At 54.7% G+C, this 21,079-nt stretch overlaps 2 protein-coding genes and 1 pseudogene across 2 annotated transcripts; 2 read left to right on the top strand and 1 right to left on the bottom strand.

Annotated features, from left to right (window-relative positions):
- Positions 1-3,022: 3,022 nt before the first annotated feature.
- LOC114693103 lies at positions 3,023-6,774 on the top strand (annotated as a pseudogene).
- A 771-nt stretch (positions 6,775-7,545) lies between these two features.
- Positions 7,546-13,271, top strand: Slc2a4 (solute carrier family 2 member 4). The gene is made up of 11 exons (XM_028869497.2): positions 7,546-7,812; positions 9,069-9,185; positions 9,275-9,447; positions 9,532-9,656; positions 9,768-9,883; positions 9,984-10,146; positions 10,259-10,446; positions 10,621-10,725; positions 10,835-10,936; positions 11,495-11,698; positions 12,206-13,271. Exons 1-11 carry the CDS (start codon positions 7,780-7,782, stop codon positions 12,407-12,409), a joined length of 1,530 nt encoding a protein of 509 aa, XP_028725330.1. The 5' UTR covers positions 7,546-7,779; the 3' UTR covers positions 12,410-13,271.
- A 581-nt stretch (positions 13,272-13,852) lies between these two features.
- Ybx2 (Y-box binding protein 2) lies at positions 13,853-19,565 on the bottom strand. The gene is made up of 9 exons (XM_028869498.2): positions 19,218-19,565; positions 18,503-18,566; positions 17,139-17,172; positions 16,153-16,242; positions 15,299-15,583; positions 15,084-15,187; positions 14,744-14,921; positions 14,317-14,401; positions 13,853-14,225 (listed from the first exon to the last, which is right to left on the bottom strand). Exons 1-8 carry the CDS (start codon positions 19,489-19,491, stop codon positions 14,351-14,353), a joined length of 1,080 nt encoding a protein of 359 aa, XP_028725331.1. The 5' UTR covers positions 19,492-19,565; the 3' UTR covers positions 13,853-14,225; positions 14,317-14,350.
- Positions 19,566-21,079: the final 1,514 nt, after the last annotated feature.

Below are 21,079 nucleotides of genomic sequence, written 5' to 3'. Positions count from 1 at the left end.
GAGTGCCTAAACATAGCTTTGTAGCCCAGGCTGGCCTCAAACTCCAGAGACCCACCAGCCTCTGCCTCCCAAGCACTGGGATTAAAGGTGTGTGCCACCAGGTCTGGCTTCTACTGTGGCTCTAAATATTAGAAATATGAGGGCTGGAGAGATGGCTCAGTGGTTAAGAACATGTATTGTTCTTACAGGAGACCCGAGTTCAATTCCCACATCAGGCAGCTTACAACTGCTTGTAACTCCAGCTTCAGGGGATGGCCCTAATCTTAGATACATGCACATATACGGGCAAACATACATGTACACATAAATAAATAATAATAAAATATTATGAAAAAAGAAATATGAACAATTTCTCATTTATTTGATTAAATTTTTATGAAGTCCTTTTTGACTAAAGCCTGTTAAAGTCTGACCACATGACAGCCGTAAGGATGTGAAGAAACTGAAACTCACACGGTGCTGTAGGGATGGGTTGTGGTCCAGCCGCTTTGCAAACAGCTGGGAATTTTCCTAGGGTTGCACATGTGTCTATCACAAACTCAGCTTTTCTCTGAAGAAATGAAAGCATATGTCCATCCAAATGCCTGCAGAAACGTGTAATAAGCCCAACAAGAGACTGGGGAAGCAAATTGTGAAATATTCATAGATTAGAATCCTATTCGTGGGCCCGAGAAATGGCTCAGTGGCTACGGGTACTTGCCATCAAGCCTAACGACTCAAGCTTGAGCTACAAAACCCACATTTGTAGAAAGAGAAGACTAACTCCCATAAATTGTCCTCCGGCCTTCAAACGGTGCACTGTGGTAGACTCAATGTGCACACAAAGATACCAGGACAAATACATAAATGTAGTAAAAAAAAAAAATACTGTCCAATAATAAGAAGAAATGAAGTCAACTAAATGTGACGACATACGCCTGTAATTCCAGTATTTGGGAGGTGGGGCAGAAGGATCAGAAATTCAATGTTATACTCAACCACATAGCCAATTCAAGGCCTGCCTGGGCTACGTGAGGCCCTGTCTCAAAAGCAAACAGAAAATAAAAAAATTGGGCTGGCCAGGTGGCAGTGGGGCACGCCTTTGATCCCAGCACTCGGGAGGCAGAGGCAGGTGGATCTCTGTGAGTTCGAGGCCAGCATCGTCCAGCATCGTCTACAGAGCGAGATCCAGGACAGGCACCAAAACTACACAGAGAAAACCTGTCTTTAAAAAAGGAAAAGAAAAAAAGAAATTGGGCTGGAGAGGTGGCTTGTGGATTAAGAGAGAGTAGCCTGAACTGTTCTTGCCAAAGATGGAGTTCAGTTCCCAGCATCCACATCAGACCGGCTCACAGCTTTCTGTAACTCCCAGTTCCAGGGTAGCTGATGCCCTCTTCTGGCATCTTTGGGCACTGGCTGTACACATGCTACACTTGTTATACATGCACCCAAGATGCTTATAAACATAAAATATATTCTTTTAAGGACAGAAGGAAGCTTTTAAGGTGATCAATGTGTTTGTCACCTTTACTATGGAGCTGGTCACTGGCATATACCTATGTCATAACCCCAAACTGTATACTATATACTTCATGTGATGGCTTCAATGTCAATCATATCTTTGTTGTTGAGACAGGGCTTCTCTGTGTAGCTCTGGCCATCCTGGAACTCACTCTGTAGACCAGGCTGGCCTCAAATTCAGAGATCGGCCTGCCTCTGCCTCCCAAGTGCTGGGATTAGCTGCCAGCACCCAGCTCAACGTCAATTATATCTCAGTAAATCTACTTTGAAAACCAAATGAGTTTCCCTGCTGGACCGGTTCTTTGCGACTATGTATCATTCACCTTCACTAGGGCCGGAAGATGCAGCTACTATTATTATCGCCCTTCTCATTTTACCAGCTAGGTAAATAAAGCGAAAAGAGGAGCTCAGGTCACTTCCCAAAGGGCACCACGTTAGCGAGCGCTGGGCTGGGGCTCAGCTCAAGCTGTCATACTCCAGACTGTGCCAACCCTGGGGATGCTGAAGAGGACAGTGGTGACAGAGCCCTCCTGCGCTGCCGAGAGACCGGGACAGCCGTTCTGAAGAAAGCTGGCAGGACAGTATGGAATCACAGTAGGCAGCACCCTATGACTCAGCGACCCTGCTTCCACAGGTAGTTATAAATATAGACAGAGTCACAGTCACGACACAGACCAAGCTCCCGAAGGAACGGAGTAGAAAATAGTCGTTGCCACATTAGTATTCGTTGTGGTTGGAAGTTAGATGGGACAGGGGAGACCATGAGTGAGATCATAAGCAGGTGAGATAAGATGATCCTGCCTGCCTCTGCCTACTGAGTGTTCCACTATGTGTTTTGAGACAAGGCTACGTCACCAAATAGTTAGGCTGAGCCTACCTCCACCTCCTGAATGGAATGTTGGGATTTCAGGCCTGTGACACACTGCCTGTTTTAAAATGTGCTGGGGATGGAATTTAGGGATTCATACATGCTATCAACTCTACCAACCTGACCCCAACCTGGAGAGACACTTTGAAAAGGAAAACCAGGCTGGCGAGATGTCTCAGTAGGTAAAGCAATTCCGTGCAAGCCCAACAACCTGGATCCTACCCTGGAAGGAAAGAATCAACACTAACAGCTGCCTTCTGACTTCCACAAGTGTGCCATGGTGCACACACACACACCACCACCACCATCACTAACAACAGCAATAACAATGTATTAAAAACAAGATAATCTAACAAAACATAGATCAATGAAGCCACGAATCATGAATTGTGCTATGATGGGTATGGTGACTCACAGCTGAATCCCAATACGCTGGAGGCTGAGACGGGAGGACCCCTTGAATTCCAAGCTAGCCTAGGCAACAGAGTGACACTGTCTTGAAACTTAGGTTATTGGTTCAGTACTCTGCATCTGTCCCAAACACACAAATAAAACACAAGAAAGGGCAGAGACGGATTGGTTGGCAGCTTTGCGGCTGGGATCGTGTACGGTGGCAGCCATGTAAGCGGCGGCTGCCCCAAAGCGTTTGGCACAATGTCTCACACCATTTTGCTGGTACAGCCTACCAAGAGGCCAGAAGGCAGAACTTATGCTGACTATGAGTCTGTGAATGAGTGCATGGAAGGTGTTTGTAAATGAACGAAGAACATCTGAAGAGAATGAATGATATCATTCATACGATATCAGTCAGTTGTTTGACTTTATCGACGATCTGGCAGATCTCAGCTGTCTTGTTTACCGAGCTGATACACAGACTACCAACCTTATAACAAAGACTGGATCAAAGAGAAGATCTACGTGCTCCTTCGTCGACAGCCCAACAGGCTGGGAAGTAGTTGAGTTGGAAGCATTAGGGGCTGGGAGTAAGCTTGGAACAGGTGCATAGGTTGTGCGGTAGTGAACATTTTGTATGATAGTACAAACCTTGTTTCCATTCTGTTACTAGAGCCAAGATTGAATGTATGACATGACAGTGAACGATCTTTTCATTCTGAAACCACCGTTGCCCCTTTGCTCCTTTCTTTCTTTCTTTCTTTTTTACTTAAACATTTTTATGATAATTGAGAGAAGGTGTTCTTTGCCAGCTAAGGTTGGTTCCAGTCCTGGAAACTGTTCTTATCTGCTTTCTGGCAGTGAGTACACCAACCCTTTGTGGGGGTAGGCATGGTGACAAGCTTAGTTGTGTCCTCTGGGAAAGTCTTAGTGAAAAATAAAGAAATGTTCTGAAAAAAGGAAGGAAGGAAGGGCGGAGAGGAGGAGGGGATGTTTCTGGAACTCAGGGTGAAGCTCCGAAACCCACCCCGGAGCTGGAAGGAAAGTGAACCTGTACAGTGGTGGGTAGCCGGAGGCAGGTCTGGGGAATACCCTGGGTTTCTCCTGCAGGCCAGTCTCTTGCCTCCTTACCTAGATACAGGGTTTAGACTACAAAAGTCTGCAGGGATCACCTCCCCGAGATAAGGAGCAGAGATTAGGAGAGCTCCAATGGGCCCCATTGTAAACCAGCCCAGGTCTCCGTAAAAGATCAACACATACACAGCTCCAGTGCAAAGCTTCCCCGTTTCCTGTGTCTCCCTTCCCTTTCCTTCCCATCCACTATTAGTCATCCCCTTCTCCCAACTTCCCAGCCTCTTTTCTCCTTCCCGACCCCCATCATTCCCTCTCTGAAGCCTCCACTTCTCCAACACTTTCTTTTTTTCAAGACAGGGATTATAGGATGTGTCACCATGCCTATAGTTCATAGTGCTGGAGATTCATGCATGCTAGGCAAGCACTCTAGGCATCCCCTCCTTATTCATTCATTTCTGTGTCTGTGTCTGTGTGTGTCTATCTGTATGTGTCTGTGTGTGTGTCTGTGTGTCTATGTGTGTATCTGTGTCTGTATGTATGTCTCTGTGTGTGTCTATCTGTATGTCTGTGTCTGTGTGTGTATCTGTGTGTGTGTGTGTGTGTGTGTGTGTGTGTGTGTGTGTGTGTGTGTGTAGGAATGCAAGGGCAGGCACGTGGCCAAAGGTCTTTTCTGCCACCTTGTGGGACAAAGGGATTGAACTTAGGCTCTCAGACCTGTGCCCAGCACCACTCTATCCCCCTGAGCACTATTTATTTGTTCATTATAATATGCTCCTTTATTTTGTGTATTTGTGTGTGCATGCATGTGCATACAAGTGTACCATGGTGCCCATTTGAAGGTCAGAGGACAACTGTGTGGCAATCAGTTCTTCCCTTCTACAACATGGGTCCTTGGGACTGAACTATCAGTTATCACATTTGGTGGCAAGGACCTTAAATCTTTTGTTGTTGTTGTTGTTTACAGGACAGGGTTTATTTATGCAGCCCTGGCTGTCCTGGAACCAGTTCTGTAGCTCTATAGGCTGGCCTCGAACTCAGAGATCCACCTGCCTTTGTCTCCTGAGTGCTGGGATTAAAGGTGCGCGCCACCACTGCCCAGCTTTCGGATTCCACTTACTATGCATTTAAACACCAAGGCTAGAGAGCTAACTTAGCACTTAGGAGTGCTTGCTGCTCTTCCAGACAACCCAAGTTCACTTCCCAGTAACCACACATCAGGCAACTCACACCTGCCTGTAACTAGGGCTCTAGCAGATATGGTGCCCTCTTCTGGTCTCTGCTGGCACCAGCCCCCCCCCCCAAAAAAAAAATAAAAAAAAAAAATAAAAACCACCTGTTATACCTGAGAAACATCCAAATGGGAGCAGAAATAAACCAAAGCAGGACAGAACTGAGGGACCCAGGGCATCAGCCCTGTACCCACCCGTCTACTACTGCTTTCACCTCAGCCCAGTCAGGGCCTCCCTCCTGTTGCCTTCTGCCTCTTGGCACCCTTCCCGCTCTTCCTCTCTCCCCCTGCCATCCTCCTTTGACGGCATCCCAGCATCCCCATCTCTGTTTCCCTTCCTGCTCAGTCCTCCTCACCCTCCAGCAGTCTCTCCTCTTCTTTCTGGTTATAAATGATTATTGCCCCATATACATTGTCTGCCCTAATCGGCAGACAGACCCTCATTTCATTCATTCAACAGATAGCTAGAATACCTTGCTCTCAGCTGGATGCATGAATGAGATGATCATCAGCCCCTGAGACTGAGTTACAGAGAAGCAGAAATGATAATGAACAGACTACAAGAGGGAACATTTGACTGTCAGCAAGAAAGAAGTCTTCGCAGAAGAGGGATGTTTTTCTTTTTCTTTTTCCTTCTTTTTTTCTTTTCTTTTCTTTCTTTCTTTTTTTCCCCCATGGCTTATTTTGAGACAGGGTTTCTCTGTGTACCCCTGGCTGTCCTGGAACTCCCTCTGTAGACCAGGCTAGCCTCAAACTTTGAGATGTCTCTGCCTCCTTCATGCTGGAATTAAAGGCGTGCACCACCACTGCTCAGCATTCTACCCTCCTTTTATTTTTAATTTAACTTTTTTAAAGATTTATTTATTGTCTATATAGTGTTCTGCCTGCATGTATGCCTGCACACCAGAAGAGGGCACCAGATCTCGTTGTAGATGGCTGTGAGCCACCATGTGGTTGCTGGGAATTGAACTCAGGACCTCTGGAAGAGCAGCCAGTGCTCTTAACCTCTCTAGCCCCCTAATTTTATCTTTTTATGTGAATGAGTGTTTTGCCTGTATGTATGTCTGTGTACCACATGTGTACCTGGGGCCTGTAGAATCCAGAAAAGGGCGTAGGTTCCCCTGGAACTGAAGCTACAGGTATTGTAGTGTCCATGTGGGTGCTGGGAATCAAACCTGAGTCTGGAAGGGCAGTCAGTGCTCTTAAACTGCTGAACCCTCTCTCCAGCCCCTGTACCTTCCTTTTAAGGGAAGACGGGAACCAGGGGAAAGCAGTCGTGTCACGATAGTCTGGACTAAAGTGGTAAGGGCACAGATGGAGAAAACCAAATACGCAAGAGAAGAGAGAAGTCAAAACATCAATGCCGGAAAGATCCCAACCTCCAGCATGGAGATGAACTCCTTGGGATAAGGAAATTAGGAGGAGGTCCATGTTTGTGTATTTTCGTCTTATGAACTGCACCATTCAGGCGGTCGCTAGGCACGTGGGTCTGGCGCTCCAGAGAGGGTTGCATTGTAGGTTAATGAAATCTCAGGGGAAGTGTTAATGGAAGGGACCCCCACAGACTAGAGGATGGCTACCCTGGTCCAATTCACGGAGGTTCCTCGCTCTCCCTCTAGGTGGCGCCACAGCCTCGCGCTTCTCCGGCGCGTTTTCTGACTCGCGCTCTCCACGCGGTCGCTCTGGCATCTCTCTCCCTGGACGTGCCTAGGTCGTGCCCTCTCAGCTGGAGACCCAAAACAGGAGCTGACTCTGGAAAGCATGTCACCCACGCGGCCAGCACATGCCTGGAGGCTCAAGGACTTCAGGGAGAGCAGTGGGGCTGGCGTGAGCACCTGTCCCTTGGGCCCCCTCCAGAAACCAAGGTAGGGAATGTGTGGAGGGGACGGGCCGGTAGGCAGCGCCCCGCCCAGGGATGCGTGGAGAGAAAGGGCGGCCAGGTTCGGTCCCCAGACCCTGGGAACGGAAGCTATTGGTCCCTTGGGTCATCCCCTTGTGGGAAGCGTGTCGCGGACCCTTTAAGGCTCCATCTCCCTTGCCCTCCCCCGCCCGGGACAGGCTGGGACACCCGGGACCTGACATTTGGCGGAGCCTAACGTGGGAGCTAAAAATAGCCACTCCGGGTTACTTCGGGGCATTGTTTCTGACACACACACACCCCCGCGCGCGCGCTCTGTGTCAGCCTGCTGGAGTGGCCCGGTACCCTGGCAAGTGAGCCTTAGCCCGTGCGCTCCTCTTCGACCTCACAGGGGGACCCGCTGCACTCAGCTCTTTAAACTTCGCAGTCCAAGATTTTTTGCATGGCGGGAGGATCCTTTTGTTCCCAGAACCCAACTTTGAAGACTGAGAGGCTGGCGGGAACCGTAGGGGCGTGTCTCCCCGGCCCGCACTGGGCTAGGGGTGGGGGCGTGGCCTCTTGGGGTGTGCGGGCTCCTGGCCAATGGGTGTTGTGAGGGGCGTGGCCCGTGGCGGGGCGGGAGTGAGGAGGTGGCTACAGCTCCCCGCATCTTTTTCCCCCCAAGCGGCTCTCACTAGATCCCGGAGAGCCCTGGTGCTCTCCGGCTCCTTGGCTTGTGGGTCCCACCAGACCCGCCCTGTGCACCTCACTTCGGGACGCCGGGGTCTTCTCCCTCTGCCCTCCAGGCCGGGGCCAGATACCCACCCCGTTCGCTTTTTCTCACTGAAGTGCCCGAGTCCTCGGTTCTTCTAACACAAGATGCCGTCGGGTTTCCAGCAGATCGGCTCTGAAGTAAGGTTCAGCATTTGGGGGCGAATCGGGGACGCGGGTCCGGCTTTTCTTGGGCAGGGGTCGAGGTTGGGGTCAGCTAGGAGGCGGTTCCTGCGCAGGCGCAAGGGTTGGGAATGGGGGGCTGGCTATTTATACTCAGCCTCGACAACCCGTGACTGTCAGATTCCAATTCCGCCAAGAGACCTAGTGGATCCGAAAGACTCTTCACGCGCCCAGGCTACGACCGGATTCTACTGACGAATCCAGAGTTTGTCTCCTGTCTTACTGTGCGCGGCACTGAGTGACACCCCCCTGCCTCGACTCTACTTGGGAGGGCAGATCCAGAGTCTCCCCTCGGGAGCTGCGGGTCTGTTCGGACTCACAGTGTTTCTGGGACCGAGGCGCTTCGGGGGCCCCACCCCCACTCCTGGCGGCCCTCCAGGAGGCTGAACTTTCCCTTGGCCTTGCGGTGGGTGGAGGGGCAGAGGGGAGTGTCAGCCCCCACCCCCCCACCCCAGCTCAGGTTTCCGCTTGGAGACAGACTGTGCCGCCAGCAGCGGCCACCACCGCCACCGCCCCTCACACCACCACTGTTCCTCCCTCTTCTCTTGGGCATGGCCCTCTCTCCCTACTAAAATCCTGTCATATCCCCCAGTACTTAGTCCCGGCTTAGGAGCTGAGGGAAGGTTAGGCCAAGACTTTAAAAGCCACCTCAAAGCAGTGACCCAGATGTCCTTCCTGGAATGGCCCTTCTAGGGCCTGCTGGAGCCAGCCGAGAGAACTTCCAGAAGGAAGAGATGAGGACTGGGACTGATTCTAATACTAAACTTATCAGTTTATAAAAACAGACAATGTCTGGGACACTATTAACAGTTGATTTTTATTTTTGCATTGTTTTCACAGGCTGATTAGGTAGCCCAGGGAGGCAATATCACCTCACAAAGAGCAACCCGAGGTTCCCTTTAGAGTGAGGAAGTGACTTACCCAAGGTCACACGAATCTAAGCCTACCTCAAGGTCACAGGGAATTCTGAGGTTCAAATCCTCAGACATTTTCCTGTAATGTGGACACAGACGTCCGTTTTTCCTGCATGCCCAGGTTCCTGTTGAGTTCTGTTTACAGTGAGATCTTTGAACAATTCCTAATATGGCCCACTTTCTCTCACCCAGTATGTTGGATGAAACCCAGCATCTTCATGCTCCAGCTGGGCCTGGGCCCCTGAAGGAAGCCAAGCACGATTCTCTGTGACATGGCTCCCTTTCTGTCTGTCTGTCCAGGATGGGGAACCCCCTCGGCAGCGAGTGACGGGGACCCTGGTCCTTGCCGTGTTCTCCGCTGTACTTGGTTCCCTTCAGTTTGGCTACAACATTGGGGTCATCAACGCCCCACAGAAGGTGGGGGACCTGCAGCTGTCTGGGGGGGAGTACTCAGGGGTGGTGGGAAGAGAAAGGCCTCTCGACTCACCCCCGTGTTCTTCCCCCAGGTGATTGAACAGAGCTACAACGCAACATGGCTGGGGAGGCAGGGGCCTGGGGGACCCACTTCCATCCCACAAGGCACTCTGACCACACTTTGGGCTCTCTCCGTGGCCATCTTCTCTGTGGGCGGCATGATTTCTTCCTTTCTCGTTGGCATCATTTCTCAATGGTTGGGAAGGTACGGAGCTGGAGAGCAGGGAGGGGGGGAGGGGGGCCATAGCACGGGTGCCCTGACCGGTCCTCTGCTTGGTGTGCCTGCCAGGAAAAGAGCCATGCTAGCCAACAATGTCTTGGCAGTGCTGGGGGGCACCCTCATGGGCCTCGCCAATGCCGCGGCCTCCTATGAGCTGCTCATTCTCGGACGGTTCCTCATCGGCGCTTACTCAGGTACCCGTGGGTGCTATGGATCTAGTCTGTGCCCTGCTGTCCTCAGTCATGTGTGGGCTGCTGTGAGGGAGTTTGCTGCCACCCTGGCCCTCTTTTCTTCCTCCCGCCCAGGGCTGACATCAGGGTTGGTGCCTATGTATGTGGGCGAAATCGCCCCCACTCATCTTCGGGGTGCTCTGGGGACGCTCAACCAATTGGCCATCGTCATTGGCATTCTGATTGCCCAGGTACATAGGAAGCTGGGAGTAGGCGTTGGATTGGGCATCCGTAGTTGCGCAGGAAGGCAACCAAAGACACCTTGATCACCGTGCCTACATTCTCCCACAGGTGCTGGGCTTGGAGTCCATGCTGGGCACAGCTACCCTGTGGCCACTGCTGCTGGCTCTCACAGTGCTCCCTGCCCTCCTGCAGCTGGTCCTCCTGCCCTTCTGTCCTGAGAGCCCCAGATACCTTTACATCATCCGGAACCTGGAGGGGCCCGCCCGAAAGAGTGAGCTCTCACCTTGCGTATAGCCCAGGCTCACACCTCCACCCACCCCCCATCTTGCTAAGTCCCCGGCCTCCTCTCCGGCTCCATAAGGCCTGACATTCCCCACCCCCAGGTCTGAAGCGCCTGACAGGCTGGGCCGACGTGTCTGACGCGCTGGCTGAGCTGAAGGACGAGAAACGGAAGTTAGAGCGGGAGCGTCCCATGTCCCTGCCCCAGCTCCTGGGCAGCCGCACCCACCGGCAGCCTCTGATCATTGCTGTTGTTCTGCAGCTGAGCCAGCAGCTCTCCGGCATCAACGCCGTACGTGTGGAGACCCGGGCCCGGGCCGACCTGGGGCACGGGGGTGGGGTGGGGTGGGGGTGGGGGAGCAGGCCACCTCCATCAGCGGTCAGGTTCCATCCTGGGTGGGATGAAGGACCAGACGTCCCTGCCGTTGCCTGCCATTCACTGCCTTGCCTGCTCCCTCCCTTCTAGGTTTTCTACTATTCCACGAGTATCTTCGAGTCAGCAGGGGTAGGCCAGCCGGCCTACGCCACCATAGGAGCTGGTGTGGTCAACACCGTCTTCACGTTGGTCTCGGTAACTGCTTGCCTGTGGGATGGCCGCACCCCTGGTTTTTTAGCCCTGGGTGCCTAGAGGACTTATTCTTGTTTGTCCCCAACTGACCAGCTGCCCCCCCCCTCCACAGGTGCTCTTAGTGGAACGGGCCGGGCGACGGACCCTCCATCTCCTGGGCCTGGCAGGCATGTGTGGCTGTGCCATCTTGATGACTGTGGCTCTGCTTCTGCTGGTGAGGCCTGGGGGCGGTGAGGGCACAGCCGTCTAACCCATGGGCATAACCTCGAGAGGCTCTGTGGCTGACGGTGGGCCAGGACCAGGGGTGATTGGTTCTAGAGTCTGTTTCTGAGGCACCCTGGCCACAGCGGGGCCTAGCTATATAGCACAAGTTTAGCGGTCCCTGTGAGACCTCAGGAGCAATACTTTCCAAAGACACATCTTCAGAGCCCCGGGGGAAATCAACCATTATAGGAACAAGAGACCAAAAAATATGTCTCCACCTTGAAACTACCAGAGGAAGCCAACAAAATGGCAGCCCTCGTAAATGCTCCAGGGCAGCTCCACCCGAGGGAGACTGGGCTTACAAGTAAGTTCAAGGCCAGTCTGGGTAACATAGTGAGACCCTGTCTAAAGAGGGGGTGCACAGGGGATGCCCCAGGGCCTGTTCTAGCCTAAAATGGCAGCTTCCACCCAACAAGCCCTGGAAAGGAGATCTCAGTCCTCTGGGCTGAGGGCAAAAGGAGATCTAGAGAGGCCAGAACCAAATTTTCTATTCTTTCCTGGTCTCTAGGAACGGGTTCCAGCCATGAGCTATGTCTCCATCGTGGCCATATTTGGCTTTGTGGCCTTCTTTGAGATTGGCCCTGGCCCCATCCCCTGGTTCATTGTGGCCGAGCTCTTCAGCCAGGGGCCCCGCCCAGCAGCCATGGCTGTAGCCGGTTTCTCCAACTGGACGTGTAACTTCATCGTTGGCATGGGTTTCCAGTATGTTGCGGTAGGTTCCCTGCCCTCTGCCCAGCTTCCCATGGTCAGTGGCCGGAGGGGAGGCAGCTCAGCCCTGGCTCCCTTGCTGTCTGGTCAGGGACTCCCCATGCTACAGGTAGTTTCTGGATGAGCAGCCACCCTGGTGGAGCTACACCAGAACCGACGTGGGTGGAAATAGATGGGCCGGCAGCAGAGTTACCCTTTAAAAAATAAACAGTGGCATAATTTAGACCAGAAATAAAATGATCAACTTTCTATTAATGCTAGCAGTGGTTAGGAATCTACCCCAAGTGTACACTCTTAGAATAGCAAAGGATAAAAGCTAGAGGGGGTTTTCAAGGTAAATTTTCACTTCTGGTCATTTCTGTTGCCTCTTGAAGGAGCCATCTGCCTTCTTGACGAGGCCCCAGCTCCCTGTTATGTTAGTCTGTCCGTCCGTCCGTCCGTCCGTCCCCCCACCCACCCCCCCCCCCAGCTTCCCACCCTCTGTCAACACCTCTTTCTCCAACTGTCCCAGGATGCTATGGGGCCCTATGTCTTCCTTCTGTTTGCCGTCCTCCTGCTCGGCTTCTTCATCTTCACCTTCCTCAAAGTGCCTGAAACCAGAGGCCGGACGTTTGACCAGATCTCCGCCGCCTTCCGCCGGACACCTTCCCTCTTAGAGCAGGAGGTGAAACCCAGCACAGAACTTGAATACTTAGGGCCAGATGAGAACGACTGAGGGGCAAGGCAGGGTGGGAGCGCCACCCTCTGCAGCCCCACAGACCCCTCCTCTCCTCAACAGCACTTTAGCCCTCTTTTCCCGTTACCTCCAGGATGGAGAAAACTGCAGCCTGGAGAACTGGGAAGCCGAGGGAAGGGTGGTTCAAGTACCCCCTCATTCCCCTCCTGTGACTCTTTTGGATTATTTATGTGTTGTGGCTAGGCTGTGGCCACCTGGTGGGCTATTCTTCTCTCCTGCCTTCCTCCTGCCCCTACCCAGACTCAGCCACAGAAAGCTTCTGTTCCCTTTAGAGAAGTGGACCTGCGGAGGTGAGGGCCGCCGTGCTGAGTTCAGTGGGATGAGCAGGAGCAGGGGTGGCCGTGAGATGAGTGATTTCCTACCAACTGACTCCGCCCACACTTGGCAGATCCCCTGAATTCTTGCCACATAGACTCTGGGTGAAGGGGGTTCTGTCTTGACCCCTCCAGGGCAAAGGCCACACCCTCCCAAAGTCTAGCCTCTCCTTGGTCCCTGTAGGCTCCACCTTCCAGGGCAAAGGAACACAACAGTATATACCTGAACATGGCAAGGCGCAGTAGTAGCAAGCGTCCGTCTCTAGACTCAGGGGGTTGGCCGCTGTGTCCCCAGGCTGCCTAGTGTGGCTACCAGCTCTTTCTTGTTCCCCTCCAGGAAGGGTGCTAGACCTGAAAGCTTTTGACCAACTAAAGGCAAGAGGGGATTTGAAAGGCTGTCTATAAACACTGGCTGGGAGGGAGCCTTTGGATATTTTTGTATGTTTTGAATGGGTAGGGAGCAGAAACCCAAGGGCTACTATATTAAATGTGTATATAGAGATTCATCCATAAAGTCACTGTATGAAGATGAGTGTCCTGTCATGGAGGAACTGGAGGGTGGGCTGAGACAGACAAGATGCCCTCATCCAGCCCTCTTCCTCTTCGCTCTGCCTTGGCTCAAGGGCTCAGAAGCCTCTAGAGTCTAGATTCTATCAGTTTTTCAGGGTCTCACGCTACAGCCCAGGCTGGCCTTGAACTTGTAGTAAGCCTCTTGCCTCAGCCTCCTAGAGTGCTGGTTTACAGGCCTGAATCCCAATGCCCCACTGTTTTCTTGAGACAGAGTCTATGTGGCCCAGGATGCCCTGGAATTAGGAATCCTCCTGACTCCGCTTTCTGAGTGCCGGGTACACCTGGCTCCCTGCTTTTTTATCTATTGCTCTAATTAACAGTAAATGTCTTGTAAACTATGTTCACAAGTGCCCAGGCACGGAAGAGACCTCACCCTCAGTTAATGGACCCGTGATTCTCGGTGATGAGGGTTCTTGTCAGAACTCAACAGCTAGGTACTGGAGCAGGGAGCAAATGCAGGCTAATCTTCTGCAAGGTGGTCCCCAAGTGAGTAACCAATGATTCTTTACTCTCAAACAGAAGAGGCAGAGACCAAGACAACAAGAAAGCCTGCTTTTGTTTTTATTGGAGGCTCAGGTGGCACATGACAGTTCATAAAATGGCTTCAGAGGTGTTGGGAGGAGGTAGAAGGGAAACAAAAAATAAATGGGCGGGGCAAACCAATCAGGAGGGGGTGAAGAGCGGGCTGGTTCCTTCTCAGCCTGACTTAGGGGAGGGAGCGGATGCCTCTGAACAGTGAGGATGGATCCCTTCCTTCAACCCTTGGGAGGGAGAGGGGAAAAAGAGAAAAAAGCCAAAGGCTGTTGCTTTGGCCCTCCTGAGTCTCAAGGGAAAAGCCGATGTTTTGATGTCATGAATTATGGGAAAGGGGGGAGGGGGTGCTGGGTAGTCAGTTGGAAACTGGCAGATACCTAAGAGAAAGAAAAGAGATCATAAAGGATAACTTAGCAGAATCCAGTCCCTGGCCTTTTTCAGTCACCTGTCCTGAGGGGCAGCACTCACCAGATGGTAGCTCTGGGTGTCCTCTGAGTTGGAATCACTCCAGTATGGTGGTGGGGGGGTCCCCACTGTTGATAGGTGCTGAGGTCTGAAGAGACCAGCGGTTAATTAAGACCTGTTTACAACCTACTTCAACTTTTTCTTAACTTTCCTCTTCTCACCCCTTCTAAGTTCACGCCCCAACAGCTGGGTGAGGGGTGGGGTATTCATTCAAGGCAACCTGGGCTCCATCGCCTCTTCTGGGGTTTCCAGGTGAATACAATGTCAGGCAGGGGCGGGTGGGCCAAGCAGGTGAGCAGGAGGGGAAGGATGGGCAGGACAGGCAGAGCAGAGGTGCAGAGACAGAACCAGAAGCACAGGAAAAGGCCATAACGAGGAGGCAAGGGTCTTGGCCTTTCCCACACCGAGGTCCGGGCAACTGAGACCTCACCTCTGCGGCTATGGGCTGCCGGGGGCCAGGGGGCTGCTGCCGTCGCCGCTGGAAGTAGGGGCGGTTTCGTGGACGCTGGGGCTCAGGCCGGGAGCCATCAGTGGGGCCTTGGCTGGGCTTGGTCTCGCCATCCCCACCTTCTGTGGTAGGCTGTTGGGGTGGCCTGGGGCGGAAAGGCCTAGAAAAGAAACCAACTCTGACCGGACGGACAGGGCCCCAGTGTAGAGTCCCTTCCCCAGGAGCCCTGTTTCTTGTCCCCAAATGCTCCAGGCTCTTTGAACTCCTCCTTTTACAAGGGCCCAACACTGGACCCTGAAGGGGAAGCCAGGCCAAGTCTTACCTTCGGTACCTGGGCCGGAACCTGGGTGGGGGCACCCGTTCATCTCCTTGCTGTTGGTCCCCCTCCAGTGGGGCTGTCTCCTTGGGTTCTACCCCGTCGGAGCCCTGGAAATACACAAGGCCGAGGTAAGCTACTGAGCTCCGCCCTCTCAGCTGGTCCCCTCCTTCCCAGAATGTGGAGGGCTGCCTCCCTGACTGCAACTCCAGCTAGCTCACCTCTATGGGCTGCTGCTGATTGGGGGGCCGAGGGCCTCGCACAAACCGCCTTCGATAGAAGAAGGGTGGTGGGCGCCGTCGTCTAGGCCGCTGCCCCGAGTCCTCTGCCCGCTCCCCTTCGCTGCCAGGTTCAGTCCCACCCGAGGGAGCCTCTGCCACCATGGGTGGTGGGGCAGCTGGACGAGGCCGGGGGATGAATCTGCGGAACCTACGTCGATTGGGGGCATAGCGGCTGCCCTTCACTGGCACCCCCCCAGGCCCAGTTACATTAGCAGCTTCTGCACCCTGGGGAGGCAGAGAGGGGGCAGTCAGAACCGGCCCTGACAACAAGCATCAACACTTGCAAACCTGCCAGATCACTGGTGGCCCCTTCTTCCGGCCCAGTCCTCTATCCTGCGGCTCCTCAAAATCACTCTTCTCCCTCCCCCAAGGGACAGCAGAAGGAGTTTGTACCCATCTGAGAAGAAACAACTTGTCCTTAGAAATAACTGCCACACTCCCCCCAGAGTGTAAAGACAGGACAGGGTGAGACAGAGAGGGCCATGTTCCCTCCTTCACTCCAGAGCACTGACTGAGGAGGGTCCTGTTAGGGCTGGGGTCCCGTGGAGAAAACAGACATGAAGTGCTTGGTGAACTAAAGAGAAGAAACCCAGAGGTTACTGGCTGTGACAGGGATGGGTTCTTTAGGACATGTCCTAGAACAGCCCTAGCATTCGACAACATCCAGGTGAGATAACACAGGCCCCATCCCCACACCCAGAGGCAGAGGCGGTGCCGGGAGTCAAAGCCTAGGCCACCAACCAGGCCACCCTCCCACAGTCCTGGCCAGCTCCACCCCACAGCAGCTCCCAAACCTTCTCTCCTTCCACGACATCAAACTCCACAGTCTCCCCATCTCCAACACTTCGCAGAAACTTCCTGGGGTTGTTTCTTTTAATAGCTGTCTGGTTGGGGGAAAAGTCAGGAGAAAGGTGAGGGCAGAGGCCAGGATGTCTCACCAGCTTCAGCCTCCACCCAACTCCACTCTGACATCTTACTGGAGTCTAGAGCCGAAGGGCAGAGCAGGAAAATAAGTGTTCAAAGTAGTAGGGACGGCCTGGAGCATAGCTCACAGCACCAGAAGAAATAAATGTATTAGTAGGGGAAAGTCATCAACTAGAGGTCTGGGGGATCCACTGTAAAGTTACCACTGGCCCCAAGATGTCCTCCCCCTTTACCCCTCAGGACTTCAAAAACTGGAGGCAGTAGAAACTCCAAAGCAAACCAAAGGCTGAAATGTCTTCAGTTGTAAAGTGGGTGAAACAGACTGTGCTTCTTACCTCGATCCCACTGAGCACTCTCCACCAGAGCAGTGGTTCTCAAACTAGCCAGGATCAGAATCACCTGGGAGCATGTTAAAACAGAGTGCCCGGCCCCAGCCCCAAGGCTGATGAACTCAGTGGCTTGGGCAGGGCCTGAGATCAGGTGCTGCTGCTGATGCAGGGAACATCCTGAGACCCACTGCACCCAAGTGTCTCTGGCCTTGCCCTCGGAAAATTGACTGATTCCTTCCTGTGGTGTTAACAGGTCCCAGGAGGTGGTGAGCGTGCCCCATGCCCCGAGGGCACCACACACAACTCTGACAGGTGTTCAGCAACTCAAGGAAAGTGGGGCTAACGGTGGTTCACACAGGCACCTGAGGGTGAACCAACAGACCGGAGGCCGGCTCTTCCTCACGGGCAGGCCGTTGTCAAGTTAGGAGCCAGAGAGAGATTGTGTGCAGCTAGAGGTTACGGCAAAGGCTTCCAAAGAGAGGGCCGGTGCCTCCGTCCGCCCCCCAGGAGGCCAGCCTGGCTCTTACCTGGTGAACAAAGACATCCTCCTTGGTGTCATTCCTGCAGAACAGGATGGGTGGTTAGGAGGTGATGGGTAAGGCGCTCAGCTCCACTGAGGCCTCCCTGGGTGCCCATTCCCAAGACGGGCGGGCCCATCTTCTCCACTGTCTCAGTTCCAGGGGCATGATGGGGCCCTGGGGGCAAGAAGAGCAAGCCAGCAGGGCCCCTAAAGCTGGCGCCAAGAGAAGCATGCTGCAGATGCCCAGCAAACACTTGGCCATAAGGAAGTTAGGAGGAGGCCACAAAGGCACCTTGAAGGGGCCAGGACAGCCTCACCTTCTACCCCAGGGGCACCTCAGAACCTGCTGGTGCCGGGCCTAACTGTCCCTGGCCAATAAATATCCCCTCCTCCCCTCAACCCCTGTCGCGGTTGGAAAATTCCACAGGCTCCTTCCTTCTATGCTCAAAGGAGGAGAAAGCAGGGCCAGGGGCATACAAGTGTGGGAACGAGGCATAAGGTGCCTTCTCCAGACAGCCACGAAGCTTCTCTTCACCCTCAGCCGGAGGTAAACCACAGGCTCCCTCTACACAAACTGAACAGGGTGAAAAGACACACTCCCGTTCCTCGCCGGCACTACCTTGCCTACGACTTTGGTTTAATCCCAGGACAGGGGACAGGAGGCGTCTTTGCACGAAGCCGCCTTCCCCAGAACAAATGTTCTAGTCTTAAAGCACTTGGGTCTGCACAAAGGTCAGCCTGCAAAGAGGGATCTGAGGCTCCCAGGAGGGCTTGGCTGGGCAGGGTGCCTGGGCTAGGGAAGGCCACGGTAGGGGAGCCCTGGCTCTCCTCAGAATCTGCCCCGGCCTCTCCCACAGCTCCGAGGGGTGGGGCTGCCAAGTGAAGAAAAGCAGCCCTCTAGCTGGGCAGCTTCAGTCCCATCAGGTGTGTGGGTGGGGTGGGGGGGGGGATGGGTCAAATGAGCCACAGCTCTGTAGAGAATTTGTGTAGGTGCCTTGAGTGTTGCCCTTAACCAGGAAACCAACGAGGGCTCCAACCAGGAGCCCCAAACATTCTACCCCAAAGGCACACAGCAAGCTAAAAATAATGAAGCAGCTCCAGAAGGTGAGACAGAGGAGCTGGGAAGGGCAGGGTCAGGTCTGCCAAGTTCCTGGATCATTAATCCTCTGCTGCCCTTGAAGATGTGGATGAGGCTTCATCTTGCCAGTAAGCACACATTTGTGCTGTGGTTAAAGACTCTCAACCAGCCTCAGCTGGACATCACCACCATGTGCCTTGGCAGGGGTAGAGACGACGAAATGAGGTGTCCAATCCCACAGGCCAGTTCGGAAAAGACACCCGTTCCTCCCCCTCCCTGGGCTCCTTGGATACCTGTTGATGAATCCGTAACCATTCCGGACGTTGAACCATTTGACAGTGCCCAGGACTTGGATTGCTGCCAGGCAGAGATGCAGTGGGGACAGTAAGATGGGGGGGAAGAGACGGAGTTGGGCTGAGTTTTGAGAGAAAACTAAGCTAAAAGCTAACCTGCCTCCCTGTTAAGTTTCGAGGCACCAGGTTTCACTGGGAGCGCCAAAATATGCTTACCCTGGTCCTACCAATTGGAGCCACTCACTCGGGGGATTCGGGCGTTCACGCCCATGTTCATCCTCACACCCTACCAAGTCCAGGTCCTTCACCTAGAACCGGCTACTCACCTGGTGCCCCCTCAACAGGCTCAACACTCCACAGCCCTTTCTGGCCCTCCCACACTTAAGGGTCCCCACCGCCCCTGCTTCCCCAAGCTCGGAGGTTGACCTAACAAGAACTGGAGTCAACTACACCAAGTCTCCCGCCAACCGGGGCGTGGCCAGGCCCTGAGGCTTTATTTTCCGACCCAAGGCCCGAGCTGGACCTGCCCGCCCGCCCGCCCGGGAAGGTGCAGCGAGCCGTCCCGCCAGGGGACCCCACTAAGAGTTCGTCGGGCCGCTCCAGGACCGGTTAGTCCTTGGGGCCCGGCCGACCTTCGGCTCGCCAAACCCCGCTGCCCCGCCCCCAGCCCGCCGACCCCCCCAGAGCCGCCCTAGCGCGCGCCGCCCCCCCTCACCCAGCACCGGCTTGTCCGCCTGACTCCGGGCCGGGGGCGCGGGAGTCCCCGAAGCCGCCGTCGCCGGGTTGCCAGGGGTGCGAGGGCCAGGCGCTGCGGGGGTCCCGGCAGCGGGGCCAGAGGCGGCTCCGCCCCCGCCGCCCGCCCCGCCGCCTGCTTTCTGCGGCTCTCCCGCGGGCACCGGCACCACCACCGCCACCACCCCTGCCGCCGTCGCGGGCACCGTCGCCGCGGGGGCCGCTGTCGCCACCACTGCCGCCTCCGCCTCGCTCATCCCGCCGGGTCCAGTACCGGCCCCCGCCGCCGCCACCGCCTCCTCCGCCGCTGCCACCACCACCGCCCCGGCCCCTCCCCCGGCTCGCGGACCGGCCACCGGGCTCGGTCCTCGCGCCCGAGCCTCGCCCGCACGCCTGCCGCGGGGCCCTGGGCCGAGGCCAATCGCAGCCGGCTGTAGCGGCGCGCTCGGGTCCCGCCCCCCGGCCGCGGGCCAATCCCGGCCGCGCAGCCCCCCAGCCCGCACGCCGGCCCCGCCTCCCGGGCTCGGCCCCCGCAGCCGCGGCCCCGCCCGCCCCTCCGTAAGTACACCTGGGCCCCGCCCCCTCCGTCACGTGGGGCGCTCGGCGCTGCCCATTGGCCGGGGGCTCCGCTCCCCTCCCCCCCGCCGCCCCCCTCTCCACCGGCCGCGGGGAAATCAAACCGGCTGGTGGCGCCCCAACGGCCACCTGGCTGCTGCGCGCCCAGCCGGGTCGGGGCCGAGCCTCCCAGGTTGCCCCTGGCGACCCGGGTGTGGGGGGGGTAGCGGCCAGCAGCGAGGGCCTTCCACTCTTCCGACGGTCGGTGCCTCGACCCTCCTGCCCCCCCACCGCCCCGGGTGCCTTTTCCGCCCCGAACCTCCCCGCACAGCGGTTATCACAAGCAGAAGCGCCCTCCACCCCCGTTTTGATGTTTTTAGGGTTTTTGAAACCTTGAACTCTCGAGCATCTTACTTTCGACTCCCGAAGAGTGAATTCCGGGACAGTGTGGGCTACCGTGAGAGACAGTGTCTCAAGAAAAGAGAGAAAAAGAGAAAGCAAAGTTTACAGATTTAGAACAAAGCCCAGCTCTTTGCCCAGTTTTAATAAATGTATCCGTAAATGTAACACCCTAAAACCCCTTTTTAGGTTGAGTATGGTAGATGACACCCTGAATTCCAGCGCTCTGAAGGCTGAGGCAGGAAGCCTCAGTAGTTTGAGGCCAGCCTGGACTCATGTGTTAAAAACAGGCAAACCAAAAGACAAGTTATTTTTGCTGCAAGAAGTTCCCTTAAGCCTCTTCTGGGTAACGCGGGCCTCCTGCCCCTTGCCACAGTTCTGACGTCTCCCACGCAGTGCTTTGAGATTTTCTTCGGTTCAGGATCGCAGGACCCCTGGCTCACCTGGGGTTTGCTTAGAATTTACTCTTTGTCTCTGGGGGATGAGTCTCTTCAAGTATCAACTACTCTATCTTATCGTGACATTTCTTAAAAATATGCAATATGTTTTGACCGTTTATTTCTTCTAATCCTCTGAACCCACACTAGGCAGTAAAATGCCACAGCAATAAGTAATTTTGTAGTGATCCCTGACATCTGTAACATCGCACCGCCGATCAATTTATTCAGTAAGTGTTGTTGATTCCCAATCTGCAGGCGGCTTTAAGTCAGTCTTTCGAGGGCCGCCTCCTCCACTTGAGGGGACACGGACGACACTTTGCAGAGTTCATTTTTATCTGGTAAAGCGCCCCCCGGGGAGGAGCGCGAGTCGCCGCTGCGCACTCCGCAAGTGCGCTCCGGCCGTGCCGGGTCCGCAACGCCGGCGGCCGCGGTGTGGTCTCTCCCTGTCCCG

Source organism: Peromyscus leucopus, chromosome 8b, assembly GCF_004664715.2.
Source record: "Peromyscus leucopus breed LL Stock chromosome 8b, UCI_PerLeu_2.1, whole genome shotgun sequence".
NCBI lineage: Eukaryota > Metazoa > Chordata > Mammalia > Rodentia > Cricetidae > Peromyscus > Peromyscus leucopus.
This window is presented reverse-complemented; position numbering and strand designations above follow the sequence as displayed.